Source organism: Hydra vulgaris, chromosome 07 (assembly GCF_038396675.1).
Source record: "Hydra vulgaris chromosome 07, alternate assembly HydraT2T_AEP".
In the NCBI taxonomy this organism is placed as follows: domain Eukaryota; kingdom Metazoa; phylum Cnidaria; class Hydrozoa; order Anthoathecata; family Hydridae; genus Hydra; species Hydra vulgaris.
The window spans coordinates 40,010,001-40,026,271 of NC_088926.1; the positions used below are offsets into that span (position 1 = coordinate 40,010,001).

At 28.1% G+C, this 16,271-nt stretch overlaps 1 protein-coding gene across 1 annotated transcript in view; it reads left to right on the plus strand.

The window, feature by feature from the left end:
- LOC136082786 (receptor-type tyrosine-protein phosphatase S-like) overlaps nt 1–328 on the plus strand; it is a 1,024-nt gene extending 696 nt beyond the window's left edge. The window contains exon 3 of the mRNA XM_065802210.1: nt 170–328. Coding sequence (XP_065658282.1) covers nt 170–328 — 159 coding nt within the window. The remainder of the gene's footprint in view (nt 1–169) is intronic.
- The last annotated feature ends 15,943 nt before the right edge of the window (nt 329–16,271 follow it).

A 16,271-nucleotide genomic window follows, 5' to 3' on the forward strand; every position in this document is an offset into this window, starting at 1 on the left:
AATTTAATGTGTTATTTTTAAGCTGAAAGTTTGATTATTAGAGCTCTTTGGTTTTCTTTGTCCATTACAGTTTTTATTCTGTTTTTGTTCATTTGTTATTTCTAAAGATTTTTTTTAATTGATAGAGTTTAAGTTTCTTTTAAATCTTGTTAAAAGTTTTTTTTGTTAGAATGATGTCATTCGAAATATACGTCAGTATCACTATTTAAACTGGCCTATTGGTCGAGTACCAGACTCATCTGAAAGTTTAATAGAGTTTATCGGCCACGTGCAAAAAGCTAGTGTTAAATTCAGTCCGTTGTCGCCTATTGTGGTACACAGATGGTAGCATTTTTTATTTTTTCTATTCATAGATTTGTAATAACATTCAAAAGATCAGTTATGTTTTTAATTTATGTTTTTTAATTTATTTATTTGATTTATGTTTTCGATTTATGTTTTCAATTTATTTGTTAACTAATTTATAAAATAATTAACAAAATACTTAGTTTTTGTTTTTGGCTTGATAAAAATTAATTATTGATATATTGAACTCAAAATAATCTTTTTTTAAGTCTTGGGGCTGGTAGAACTGGAGTGTTCATAACTCTTAGTATTGCGTTAGAAAGTTTACGGAATGAGGATAAAGTAGATATATATCAGATTGTTAAATCTCTTCGCCACCAAAGGCCATACATGGTTGAATCACTTGAACAATACGAATTTTGTTATAAAGTGGTATTTGACTTTCTTAAAAATTTCGACTTCATAGCATGATATAGAAGCGTCGTTTTTTTTTAAATATGTTATAAGCGTTATAGACGCTTTAAAAGCGTTATATTTTGCGTTTGCGTCAAGTATTCTAATTTGCAGAATGTCTTTTAATTTGCAGAATGTCGAAATATTCTCTATTTTTTTAAAATCTGTTTTTACAAAAGGAAAACTTATTCAGATGTTATACTCAACATTGAAACTATTTCAGAACACTTTCGTTCAAAGTATTTTTGTATTTTGAAGTTTTATTTTTTAAACATTTTTTTTTTTTTTTTTAATGCTTTTGATATTTGATAGTAAATATTTTATTTTTTTATTTTATACTAACGGTTCAATACTAGTTATAAAATCCTGGATTTGATTTCTTAAAAATATCGTTTTCAACACAACGTTGTGGTTTCTTATTTTCTTCGCACATATTTATTTTGATTTGGAAACGTTACTACTCGATAGAGTTTAAGGACAATCTTTGTAAAATATTTTTCCACAATTTTATATTTTTCCACAAATCCGAATAAATTAACTCCTCTTAAATTATAATGCGCTAATTAAAATTTAAGTAAATTTGATAATTTCGAATAATTTAAGTTAAAAAAGATGTTGTTAAAAACGCTCGCATTTGTCTATTTCGCTCAACGAGGGAAAAGTTTCAATTTGCCATGCTTAACAATATGCGTGTTTATAACCTATTTTAAACATTAGAAAAGAGTGGTATGTCATAAAGTTATTTATAAAAACATTTTGACTTTTATGATTGTTCTCTGCTGTCATGTATTGACAATTCGACGGACAATACTTAAAAATAAAAGCAAAACCAAATTGAAGTACAAAAAAAATATTTTATTTGTGAAAATCCCAAAACAAAGTTGATATTATCTGTGGAAAAAAATTGAATAACAACTTCAAAAAACATTTATTCTCTGGAACCCCATTGTTTTTTTAAATTGTGATTTTTATACCCACTAATGTGGCTCCATTATCAATAAATGAAATTAAAAACAAAGAAATATTAAAATGTATTTAAGTGTTGATCAAATTGTGACTAGGGATGGCAAAAATCCCGGAAATTCTCAATCCCGGGATTTCGGGATTACAAATTTGTCCCCGGGAAATCCCGGGATTGAATGAAAAACTTACAATCATAGAAGATAAAGCCTGCGAAGAACTTTTAATTATCAAACACTATTATATGATTAATTTAACTGATGAAGTAAAGTAATTTAAACTATAAATAACACTTTTAAACGATAACACAAAATAACAATGTTTAAAAATAATATAAGTGTACATTAATATATAAGAGTTATAATTCGTTTTGAAAGCTCCACCTTAAAAAACTTAAAGCGTCCATCATTTCATCGTTTAATCGTGTTCGATTTTTAGAGCATAAAAACCCAGCGGCTGAGAATGCTCGTTCAGACTCTACATTTGTTGGTCGTATAGATAGAATATATTTTTACACTTTTTGAAGGTGATCACCTCTTGTGCAACCACTTTCAAATAAAAACATTTCTTTTTGAATCTTAGAAGTTATACTTTCTACCCTTATAGGTGTTGTTCGTATAGCTATCAATCCTTTTTCCATAACTTCGTTTAATTGTTCACTAATTGTTTTGACTTTCTTATCACCTTCGTCGCTTCTTAAAACCTGGTTTAGCTGAACATCACAACTGCTGTCTGCTGCTGATGCTATATCTGCGGGATGAAAACGCTTTATCATGCTTACTATAATCTTTTTATTTTGATTACTTGTATTTGGTACAAAAACATCTGTGGTTTTCGTTGATGTAACCTGGCCATTATGAAGATAATAAACTAAGCTACTTAATGGTGTTCTCCTCTCTTTAATTCGGTGACTCAAAGCAGCATGCAGTTTATTCCCGATTTCAGATTTTTGTTGTTTTATTTTGGTCAACATAAACTCTAATGCAATGTCAGCTGTAATTAAAGTTGCGTCTCGTCGACAAAGTGCTTCTACAGTGGCTTTAACAGGAGTCAAAAGTGCTACTAAATCAGATAGATCAGATTATTTTATATTCATTTTCGTCCATCTTAATTGAATCGTCAATTTTGGAATCCAATTCTAAATCTAGAAATGCCTTTTTAACACAATATTTTAATTTGTCAAATCTTTCAAGCATAAGCAATAAGCTGCTCCATCGGGTTTTACAATCCATAATCAAATGGATGACCTTTCCAAACTCAATTTTTACGTACTTTTGTAAATAATTTTCATTTTTGGTTGGGGACCTTTTAAAGATTTTTACAATTTTCCTGACCTTTGTTATAACAGGTCCAAAAACTTGGTGTTTAATAGTAACCTCAGAGGTTTCATTAAACAAAAATGAATTATTTGAATCTTGAATACAACCTTCCTCTTCAGAAGCATAGTTATTAACACAATCATTATCTTTTTCTTCATCACTGTGGTTCTCTAAACTTGCAAAGGTAGTGTGCTCATCATCTAAAATTTCATCGATTTCCAAGTAATTGGGGTCATTTTTATAAAGAACTGATATTACTGCCAGCTGTAGAGCGTGGGTAAAGCATAGTTGTTGATCACATTCTATAATTTTTCCAAGTTTCTTCATGACGCTTGCACCATCCGTGGTAATACCAATGATATCGTCCTCAAGTTTTATTTTAAAATTGTTGAGTCTTTCGTTTAGAAGTGAAACGCACTTTTCTGCTGGCATAGATCCTAAAATGCGAATCAAACCTAAATTCCAATAACTTTTCAACACGTGTACGTTCACATTCATGTATCTGCAGTTTCCAAAAGAAGTCCACTCATCAAGCGTTAAGGAAAACTTGAAGCCTCTTGATATTTGATCAATTTTTTTTTTTTTTTTTTTTTTTTTTTTTTTTTTCTTTCTCTGTTTTAATATAATATAAGATTTTACAACTTCGTAATATAAAATTTCAATAAATAAAATAAGTAAAACAGATAGGGGCTCAAAGAAGATGAGGATGACAGTACGTTATCGCAATCTTTTCATAGAGCCCCTATAACAAGATTTCAAAAAAATATCGTAATATGTTAATGCGTAATAAAATTTAAATAAAATATCGTAATAAAACGCGTAATTCGCTAATAAAATTGATAAGCAACCAACAAAAGTAGAAATAAAACAAAAACAGATTTATGAGAAATTATTCAAAGTATCATTAACCAAAAACATTTCTTATATTTTAAAAATTTCTTTTTTTGTTAAAAACTTGAAGGAACTTAACGAATTTACCGTGCCTTTGAATCCTTTTTGAAAAGTATTCCATACTTTTGGACCTCGATATAGAATGCTGTACTCTGAATATTTGTTTATTATCCGAGGCAGTTTATATGTGTTGGACATATTCGCTCTAAGATTATAGCTATCATTTTTATTTACTTTAAACTTGTTATTAAAGCTTATAGGAGAGATATTGTGATTATAACGATACATGAAAATTAAATGCTGGTAGATATTAATTTCAAACACATTCATCATTTTCATATCTTTCATTAAGGGCTTAGCGTGTTCACGCCTATTTTTTGAGTAAATGATTCTGCAGGCATGTTTTTGTAGACTATAAATTTTTTTAATCTTTGCCGCTTGAGTACTTGCCCATGAAATGTTTGCATAGCTGATGAAGCTATGAATTAGCCCAAAGTAGATTAATTTAAGACTATTTTTATTGACGTAGGAGCGAACTCGATACATCAAACCTATTATTTTGGTGATTTTTGACTGGATATATATTATATGTGGAAGCCAGGATAATTTTTCATCAACAATGATTCCTAAGAATTTTATATTGGATTGCTTATTTACTAGTTTATCATTTAGAGATAGGTTAGGCAACTTGAGAGGAAGATTTTCTTCTTGTGTTTTTTTGTGAAATAGTATATACTTTGTTTTCTCAGCGTTAAGTGAGAGTTTGTTTGCCTTAAACCAGTTGTTTACTTTACACAGTTCAATATTCATGTCTGCATATAATTTCTTGATATCATTGTTGGTGAGAAATAAGTTTGTGTCATCTGCAAACATGACCGAGTTCATTTTTAAAGATGCATTACAAAAGTCATTTATATATATTAGAAAAAGAAGTGGACCAAGAATCGATCCTTGCGGGACTCCACATATGACATTTAATACTCCAGATTGGACATTATTTACATATTGTTTTCTGTTTGTAAGATAGCTTTTAATCCAATAATAACTTTTATTTATTATTCCGTAGTGCCTTAATTTATCTAATAGAATGCAATGGTCCACTGTATCGAATGCTTTTGATAAATCAAGAAACACTCCTAAAGTAAATTTATTATTTTCAAAACCATTAGTTATTTGATTTACTATTTCAATGATTGCATGCTCTGTAGAGAGATTTTTTTGAAAGCCAAACTGATTTGGGTAAAAAAAATTGTTTTTAATGAAGTAATTATAGATTCTATTATAAACTACACGTTCGAAGAGTTTTGAAAATACAGAAAGTATTGATATAGGCCTGTAGTTTGTAATGTCAGAATGATCATTACATTTGTATAATGGAATTACTTTTGCCAATTTAAGTACATCCGGAAATATCCCAGAATTTAATGAGAGCTTAAGTATATGAAACAGGGGTCTATTAAGACTGTGTTTGTTTGCAATAACTATATCACTAGATATCTCATCAAATCCTGGAGCCTTTTTTTTTTTAAGGAGGCAAAGGCTGCCTCTAATTCTTCATAGCCTAATTCATAATCAAGCATGGTAACGTTATTCGTGTTTTTAAGATAGGTTTTAAAGGATATAGATGTTGGTACAATTTTATTTACAAGATTTGGACCAATATTTGTAAAATATTTATTGAATTCTTCTGAAATTAGTTTTTGACAAAATATATCGTTATTTTCAATAACAATTCGTTTAGGAAGAGAAGGTGAATTTAGTTTTTCTCTTCCCATTAAGAGATTAATGATGGACCATGTTTTTTTGCTATCAAATTTGCATTTGTTAATTTGATTACTGTAATATTTTTTTTTTGCATTTTTAATGAGATCTTGGTAAAAAAATTTATAATTTTTGTAATTTTTTTCATTATCATTGTTTCTATTTTTCAAAAATTTATTGTAAAGTTTTTGCTTTTTTTTTGAGCACTTTAATAACGATTTATCCATCCACGGATTAGCAATTGCTTTTGACTTAATTGTTATTATCTCTTTTGGACAGGTTTCATTAAAGTACTCCAAAAATGTACTTAAAAAGGCATTGTAAGCTTCATTAGTATCTTTACATTTATATACGTTGTTCCATGTTTCTTGTTTTAGTCTACTTGTTAATTTATTAGTGTTACTCAATTTTAAATTTCGTTTTTTTAAATGTATAATTTTTGAATGACAATCAGACATAGATTTAAAGTTTTTTATTTTTATGAATATCGGGAAATGATCGCTAATATCTGTCAAAAATATACCGGTTTCAAATGTCGTTTCTAAATAATTATTGATAAAAATATTGTCTATTGCTGTTGCAGAGGTTTTTGTTACTCGCGTTGGTTTATTAATAGTTGACAAGACATTAAATTTAAAAAGCATATCAAAAAAAGATTTTATTTTTGGAAATTTTGTGTTAGAAAGAGCATCAAGATTTATGTCACCAGTTATATATAATGTCTTATTTTCTTTATTTATTTTCATAATCGTATTTTTGATAAAAGTTTCGAAATTTTTTTATTTTTCCACTCGGTGGACGATAAACACATCCAACTAAAATGTTTCGGTATTTTTTATTAATAATTTCAATGAAAAGGCTTTCATAATTATCATTTGAAAAGCATAGTATATTTTTTATCTTGAAAGCATATTTTTCTAAGACATAAATTCCTAATCCTCCTCCTTTTTTCCCATTTCCTCTTGATTGACTTATTAGTTTATAAAATGGTAATATATAATTAGAATTTAATTCAAGAGAACTTTCTGTATCATGCCAAGTCTCTGAAATAGATATGATGTCGAACGTGTAGTTTAAAATATTTAAAAATTCTTTAAGTTTATCAAAAATTTGCTGCATGCTTCTAATGTTTATGTGTAATACAGAAAATGAGCCATCATCTGCTATTACTTTAAATTCAAAAGGATCAATATACGGTGTGTTAATTAAGTTCATTTGAGTTTCTTGAAAAATATTTATATTTTCTTCTGATAGGTTATTTATAAAGTTGTCCTCAAAAAAGTCTAAATTTAAATTGTGAAAATCTAATTTCTGTGGAAAAAGCGCTGCCATTTTTTAAAAATGTATAATTTAAAAATATTTAATATAATTAAAAACGAAAATACTCAAAACGCTTACTCGTTTACGCATGTCGGAATAACATCTGTGTTGCGGGTGTTTTCTCGAAATTCGTGAACAATCAGTTTGTTGTAAACAACTTTTGCAAAATAGCCATTTTGACGATGTATCTTCGCCTGCTCAAAAAGTTCCTTTCGAATTTTTCGCGTGGTAAAACTAAAATCTTCGTTTAGAAAGATATTAGTTCCTTTTAATTTTCTTGCTCTTTCCAAAATTGTTTTTTTGTCCTCGTAATCCCGGAGCTTCAAGACAATTGTTCGCTCTCGTTTATCATTAGCTACTCCCACTCGATGAGCCCGATCAATTATAATTTCTTTTTCAATACCAAGATTATCTTTAAATAGTTGCTTTACCTTTTTTTTTGTGATTTCCCAATTCTTTTCTTCATTATTTTCAACGACCCCGTCAATTCTTAAATTGTTTCTTCTGTTACGGTCTTCAATATCAACGCTTTTTAATTTTAACTCAATATTGTCAGAAGATATTTTACCCTGCATTTTTCGTACATTTGATAAATCGTCGTGAACTTTATTAATTTTTTCCTCAACTGCTCTAGCTTTATCGTTAAATACATCGCCAACAAAATTTAATCCAGATTTCATTTCGTCGAGTTCTCGCCGAACTTCTTTAAAACTAGATTGAAAGTTATCAAACCTCTCATTTATGTTCGATAATGCTTCATGAAAAAAAGACAAAATTGTTTCTTTTTGAATATTTAGTAGCTCTCTCATCATAGCAATCGAAACTAACTCTTCTGATTTAGACATATCAACTTTTATTTAACGAATTAAAAAAAATTTCAAAAAATATTTAACTGTAAGAAAACGCGTCTGTTCACCACGATGTTCGCCACGCAAAAAAAAAAAAAAAAAAAATATCAATTATTTCCTTTATAACTAGTTTTTTAACCTGTTCATAGTAGTCTAACACCATTTTTTGAATAGTGTTTCGTGATTTTGGGACATTTTTAAAGCCTCGTGCAGCTAACCCAGCTCGTATATCAGAAGAGTTGCAAATTGTATTAAATGATATACCATCTTTTGCTGCCTTACGGGCAAATACTTCAGGTAGGCATTCATCTTTTTTCGATGTTGTTGGAAAATAACTTGTGATTTTCGGTTTTTTATTTTTCGGTTCTAATAATTCTTTTGAAGTTGAAGGTGTCGTGGATAAACTTGATTCCTGCGATGTTAATATAATTTTATGTATGGAAAGTAAATGGGTATGAAGACCTTTCGTTGAACCACCAGCAATTTTTAATATTTTTTTGAATGTAATTACTTTGCATAAGGCTGTTTCATCTGCTCCTTTTAAAAAATGTTTCCATATGAGATTTGTGCTGTTGAATTCAGCGTAGTTAGTCATGATATTAGGCTAATTTCTATCTTATTGAAAAAAAAAAGTTATATTTTAAGCTATTTATTGACTAATTATCTTTATTCATAATTCAAAATGAACTTATGTGAAAACAATTATGCTTCGAATTAATAAATAAAGTTTATTTAATATACCTTCCGTATTTGATAACTTTTAATGTTAAAGAACTTGTGACAATAATGCCAACGTTAAGAATTTAAAAAATAAAAGGAAAACATTGCATGGAGAATAAGCAGCTTAACAAATTTTATAGCGAAAATTTAGACATTTTAAATAAATAAATTAAGTTTAATCAATTTTTGTTTTTATTTATTGTTTATTACAATCCCGAAATCCCGGGAAACTTTAGAGACTAATCCCGGGATTTCGGGATCATGAATTTGTCTGTAATCCCGGGATTTCGGATCCCGGGATCCTGGGATTGCCATCCCTAATTGTGACTGATGACCTAAATGAAAAAAATAACTATCCTGTTCAGATTTTGAACAGATTGACTCCTTCAGGACTCCTCTTTGTTTAAAATTAAAAATTGGTTTTGTAACTATGTTACTCAGAAATTTAGATCACAAACCTGGGTTTAGAAATAGCATTATAATGAAAGATTTTGTAGGTATTTCTGGGGGTTAACGGGTATTTGTTGCCTGAATTCAGGTAGTTCTATAAGACTCTTTTTTTTTTTTAATTTTTTAATTAAAAAAAAATGATTTAGTTTTTGCTATTAAACGCTGTCAGTTTCCTGTCAGTTTTATTGGCATATTCACTGAAAATAAATGTCAAGGTCAGACATGATAAAGTTAGCGTATAGCAAAAAAAACTGTGCTTCTCAACACAGTGTTTTCAGATATGCTTTATGTTGCTCAACTTTATGTTGAATGTTCAAGAACATTCAAGAAGCATATAATAGTTGGTTTTTCAAAATTGATCGTTTTATGTTATATTATTTAATAACATTTATGAAGATATATAATTTGTTTATTGTAATTGTTTATTTTATTTTTTGATTTTTTATTTTATTTGTTTATTTTATTATTTTATTTGATATTTCTATACTTTATACATAATAGTTTTAATGGTTTAACTTAAGTTTGAAAGCTGTAGTATTAATCTATTTTATCATTTACTAAAACCTATTAAAATAGACTTTAAATAACAAGTATATTAATGGTTGGTTTGGAACAGACCTTTCATGACTTGTATTTTAGGTCACTGATTTTTTTAACAACATTTTTTAGTTTTTTTTGTTTTGTTTTTTTGTTTACATTAGTTTATCGTTATACAATTATATATTGATAATAATAAAAAAGTACTAATTACAAGTACCTTTCACGAGTTTACAATGATAAACTATATAAACAAGGTAACTGAAAGAAAATTACGAAGATCTTGTCATCAGAACCTTAAATATGCCGTTTTTTTAATGCATAAATAAACTTCTTACAATAACGAAATAAAATAAATGAATAATCTTCTAACAATGATGAAAGAAAATAAACTTTTTATAGTATATAGACTAATACAATAAAATAAATAAACAAAGTAAAATGACTTGATATAAACAAAAATAATTTGCTTTGTGATAATAGAAAGTTAACAATTGGAGAATATTTCTATTAGTAGTACATAAGTACGTTTGTCCATGGAAACAATAAAACTTTTAGGTTTAGCTTTAAAAACAGGGTAAGAAGTCAAAATTTTGTAAAATGACCTTATTCCAAAGACATGATGCACGATAATCAATACAAAATTGATTAAATTTGGTTCGACAAAAAATTTGGTTTAGCAAATCGTTTTTTTTTAGGGTTTATTTATTGACAGGTTTTGACAAGTAAAGATATTTTTAAAAACGTTGGGAACTAAATTATTTTTTCACATATCTACAAAACATAAGATATTAAATGCATTTAATTCAAATATAAAAGTAAATATATTTCGTTGAATAAAGGCTTCGAATTAGTAAGACGATCCACAAAACTAATAATACGAATTGCGTGCTTCTGACGGTTACAAAGACGTTTCAATCTATTTTTATCAGTACTTCCCCAGGCAATATTTTCATAAACTAAATAGTTATGGATAAACGAGTAATAAAGTTGGGACAAACTCATATTATTTAAATAATATCTGGTTTTATACAAAATTCCAATATTTTCAGAGATTTTGGTACAAATGTAATCAATGTGATATTTCCATGTAATGTGTTCATCCAGGAAAACTCCAAAAAGTTTCACAGTCTCTTTTAATCTCAATTTGGTCGATAAAAATTGGAGGCAGTTTTATAGGTAGATAACACATTTTTTTAAGCGAATGGAAAATAATTTATTTTGTTTTATTAATATTTATTGTTAATTTGCTCTATTTGAACCAGATAGAAATGTTTTTAAGCTCGTCATTTGTTGTAGAAAAAAGTTTACAAATATCATTATTAGAAAAAAAGAAGTGGCGGAAACACCACAGGTTATATGTAATAAATCCTTTTGATAAACATCATTACTGGAAACATATTGTTTTCGGTTTGATAAATAACTTTCGAACCACTTTATTATTCTGTTATTTATTCCATAGTACTTAAGTTTATGAAGTAAGATGGTATGATCGACTGTATCAAATGTCTTTGAAAGGTCAATAAAAATACCAAGTGTGTATTGAGAAATTTTAAAAAAATTTGATATCTCACGTACGCATTGAATAATTGCATGATCAGTAGAGAATACTAATCGATTGACGTATTATTAAGACAAAGGTGCAAAAAAAATTTACTATTGTTGTATTTTGTTAATTTGTAAGTATATGTGTAAAAATATTTGTTTTTCCAAGTAAATGTTTTTGTTTTGCGTTTTATTATTTTAGTAAAAGCTTTTGAATTAAATCTTGATTACTTTTAGTTAAAATAAATCTTCTCACCTGCAGATTAAACGATTTGGGAGGGGGGGGGGTGGCAGGAGGTGGATCTATTTAAAAAAACTTTAACTTTAAGTACTGAGAGAAATGTTAAGCCAAGTTTTTTAAACCATTTATTTTTTACCGTTTATAACAAATTATTGAAATAAAGTGACAATATATCAAAAAAGCATAAAAATGATTTTTTTTTTTTTTTTTTTATCTATATATTTCGCCGTTTGACAATAATTACAATAACTAAGTAAATAAATAAAAATTTACATGACAGGAGCAAAAAGTAGACAATAGTTGTCTTATATAGTTACGGATATAAGTTATAAGACAACTATAGTTGTCTTATAGCCCGTAATATATACCATACATAGCATAGCTTTAAAAACCGTGTCAGATAATACAAAATCTTTTAAATATTAGTTAAATTTTCTTAAAAGTTATATTTTAAAGAAAAAAAGAAAGAAAAAATAAATAAATAAATACAAAAATTGAAAATAAAAATATTATTTTTTATATTTTATTCTTCATTTTCTTTTTCTTTTTTTTTAAAATTCTTTTGTTAGATTGAGAATAATTAAGAAAGAAAAAAAAAATACACAATAAAAAAAAAAAAAAATTATATGTATACACACTCACATACATTGCAAACAATTATATTTTTGACATAAGATTTAAAGAATATATGAGGAGCCCATCTGCAAAACGCGCTAAGTCACAAAAATAAAAGAAATTGAGTTAATTACATTTCTACATACTTGATAATCTATTTAAATATTAGATCTAATGAAAGACTCGAGATCCTAAAAATATTTATGGAAAATATGACAACATTTTCAAAACACGCTAAGTGAAACAGGGTTACAGCTTCAAAACGTACTTAGCCCGCAGCGAATAAAATAACGTTATGAATTTTTAGCACCAATAAAAGGAGTGTTTATACTAAAATTAGCGCAATTATTGTTGGCGCTTCAAGTTTTATTTAATATTCACGTAAAAAAAAATGGCTGAAATTACGCAAGGTTTTATAGCTGTTGGAGAAAAAGCAAGCCACCGTCTTATTTAGGGTAACGCAAGGAAAAGAAAACAAGTTGAAAAGCAAGAAGTGTATTTTTATGAATATTAAAAGTTTTATACAAACAAAATCAGCAAGCTTATTACAGTAGACAACTATACATATACAACTTTTGTGTTGTAGAAAACAAAAATAACGGATCATTAAATCAAGATAATGTCACTATTATACTTGGAATGAGAATGATTCAAAAAGAATTGTTCTTTCAATTCCAGTGCAGTATTTGACAAGCTCTGCAAATCAAGCATAGATGGCTGATGCATGTAGTGGTCGAAATAAAATCATTGCTTTAATTTATATGGCAGGCTTCTAGCTGTTAGGACATGCACCGATATTAGTTAAAACAATTGAACTTTTGTGCAATTCGAGGACATACATTTTTGCCATGTTGTTGAAAAAACCTCAAAAAAAAAAGCTTATTCTCATCAAAACCATAAAATAAAACATTCTCGTACTTTTCCATTGTACTATTTCCAAAACTCTTTTGAGTATAATAGTATCTTTTTAATAATAGAAGTTTTTAAATCCACAAAAATCAGTTGTGGTAAATGTAATGCATAATAAAATATCTTTTTTTATCAAAAAAAGCAAGAATTTTTTAATTTTTAAGCAAAGATTGTAAACAGTAACTTTTAAAATATTATGCGTGTGTGATATTAGTTAATGTATTTTAACTATTTAATAGTTTACCTCAACAACAAAAAAATTTTAAGTCAAGATCATTATTTATAATATATACAAAAACTGGTCGAGGTAACAACGAGGTAAGTTTTAAACATATAATACATTTTTTTTTAATAATAAATCGTATATCGTATGATTAAAATAACTTTGTGCACCATAAGTCTAATATTCGGCCCACTGTGCATTGTTGCGAAATTATGTAACAAAATGTTATCACTGATAACAAATAATAATAATTAATGTTTCATTATACTTACCTATTAGAATAAATAACTTAATTAATAACTTAAAATGTGATAACTTATCACAATTAAAATAAAATTAAGAACAAATATCTATCACAGTCAAATTGATAATTTTTCTTTTATAGAGAAAAATGGTTTCGGAATCGTGGAAATACTTTGATAAAGTTGTGGTAAATGATGAGAAATACGGAGATTGCAAAAAATGCCATAAAAGAATCGCTTGTCCAGGAAGCAGCACAAACGGCCTAATTGATCACGTCAAAAGTTGCGAGAAAATAGATTTAAAACCATCCAGTTCCAGACCTGTTTTGACTAAGATGTCGTTAAACTATCTTCTTGCCAAGTTGACAGCTCTTGATGGATATTCGATTAAGTCCATAACTCAATCTGAAACACTTAGAATGCTTTTTGAAAATTATGGGCATAGTTTGCCCAAGTCAGCGTTCACAATTTCAGAAAAAATTAAGATGTTTCATGCTGAAGCCAAATGTTTAATTATAGCTGAGTTGGCTACATTGAAAGCAAAAGGAAAAAAATTTGGACTAACAGGTGACGAATGGTGTAGCAATAGAGGTAGAAGATATTACAATTTAAATGTTCATCACGAGTGAACATATTGTTTAGGAATGGTAAGATTGCCAACTCCTTGTTCTGCCGAAACATTAAACATTTTGATAATGCAAAAATTAAAAGATTTCGGTATAGATGATGAAAATGTTGCAGGTAAAACTACGGATGGTTGTAGCTGGATGGTGAAATTGGGTACCATATTTAAGTTTCCACATCAAATCTGCCAGAATCATTCGATTTATTTGAGTGTTTGTGATTTGATATACGCTAAAAAAGATTGTCGCGAAACTTTGAACAAAGAAACTAAATCGGATATTGAAACAGAAACGGAAACTGATGGAGAGACTGATGGAGAGTTTTTTATTGAATATATGGAGAATGAGATTGAATATGAAGAAAATATCGAAAAAAATCTACAGAATCTTCGAATACTAATTAAGTTTTTAAAATATTCGTTGTTTCGATATGAAGTTCTTAAAAGAATAATACACAAAATTTATGGATCTTCGCATGACAAAGGACTGTTGCTCGACAACCGCACTAGATGGAACAGTGTTTTTCAGATGATCAAAAGATTTTTGGATTGCTTAGAAGCTGTAAAAAAAATACTCGAAGAACTAAACTGGTTATACATGTTAGATGAAATTGACTTGGATTTCTTAAAAGTGCTGTCTGACTTATTGGAAGTCATTGCTGACGCTGCAGTTCGCTTGGAAAAACCGAATATAACAATTTTGGAGTGTGGCATCGTTATGGAAACGTTAGTAAGAAAATTGAAGGAACTAGAAACTAACATCAGTTCTAATTTTGCTGAGGCGTTAATCTCCAGATACGAAAATCGAAAAAACATTATGTTGGTATCATTGAGTCGTTATTTGAACAATCCCGATTTTTTTAAAAATAAAAACCACATTTTTTTACGCTTCTAAAAAAGATGTTCAAGTTTATGCTGCAAAATTATTTGATTAACTATTTGCAGCAAAAGAGAATATCTCTTTTGCTGCGAATCTTCAAACAAAATCAGATGATTGCGCTAAAAGCAAACAAGAAGAACCATCACAATCGACATCTTTTTTTGCCGAAATTCAAGAAGTTTTATATCAAAATCAATCAACAGCAAAAAAAGCCAAAAAAAAAAGTCAAGATCTTTATCGATCAGTTAAAAGAATACGAAGTAACTGGTGTGAAATCAGAAGCAGTTTTGAAATTTGAACAAGCCATCGCTTTCTGATGAAATGATAGATGTTTTCATCTTTTTAAAATATTTTTTTAAAAGATCTTCAGAATAAATACTGTTTTCAAATTTTTTTTTAGTTTTTCACTATAGGTACCCCAAGAAGTCTTTATTACAGAACACCGCGGAAGGGCATTTAACTGAAAGTTCACGCCTTCTTCCTAACCAATGCCGGTTAGAAAGCCATTTATTATATATAACTTGTTCGTTAAAAGATTGTGGTAAGAAAAATATCTTAGTACTAAGAAATATATAAACATAAATTTTTTAAAAGTTTATTATTAATTATAAATCGAAATATATAAAATTAAAAAAAATAAATATAAGAACAATGTTTAATTATCAACGAGATTTAATTTTTTAATTTATAACAAAGTTATATGGAGACTCCGATTTTTTCTCGACTCCGACGGAGTTTTTTCTCGATTTTTCTCGACTCCGTTTTTTCTCGATTTTGGATCCTTTGTTTATCACAAGAGGATCACTTAAAAATATTAAAATCCAAAGAGAACCAAACTTTAAATTTTTTCTGAACAGTCCTCAGAGTATAACAAAGAGAGGGCGTGACTGTTTTTCTTGTCCATCTCAGATTCAGAAAGGAGTCCCAGTTGCAGATGCTAAAAAGAAAGATATCAAAAGTTTAATTCTTGCGCATGCAGAAGTGAACTGGGAGCAGGACAGTCGTTTTAATTTTTTTTAAAAGTTGTTATTGATTCTTTAATAGAAGAACGCCTAGAAGATGAGGAAGACAATATATGCAGTTGTCTTGATGTTTTTTTCGTTTTTCCGTTACCTTACTTATGGTATAATAATAAAAAACCTATAATTCGCGCAAGTTAAATAATTCAAAAATATTTTAATGCTTTTTAATAAACTAACAAGCCAAGTGAATTTAACCAAACATTTTCAAAAAAATCTAAGTCTAACTGACATTATCAAAATAAGTCCATATTTTAAAAAGGTTTAGTTCGAAATTCTGCAGAATTGCATTTTTTTTTATGCACGTGATTTTATAGTGTCTATTTAATGATTCAAAATTAATTAACACAATTTTTTTTTGGAGCGCTAATCAGGTGTGGGCTACTTAAAGCGTTTTGCAGATGGGCTTCTCATATAGCATAAACTTTTTT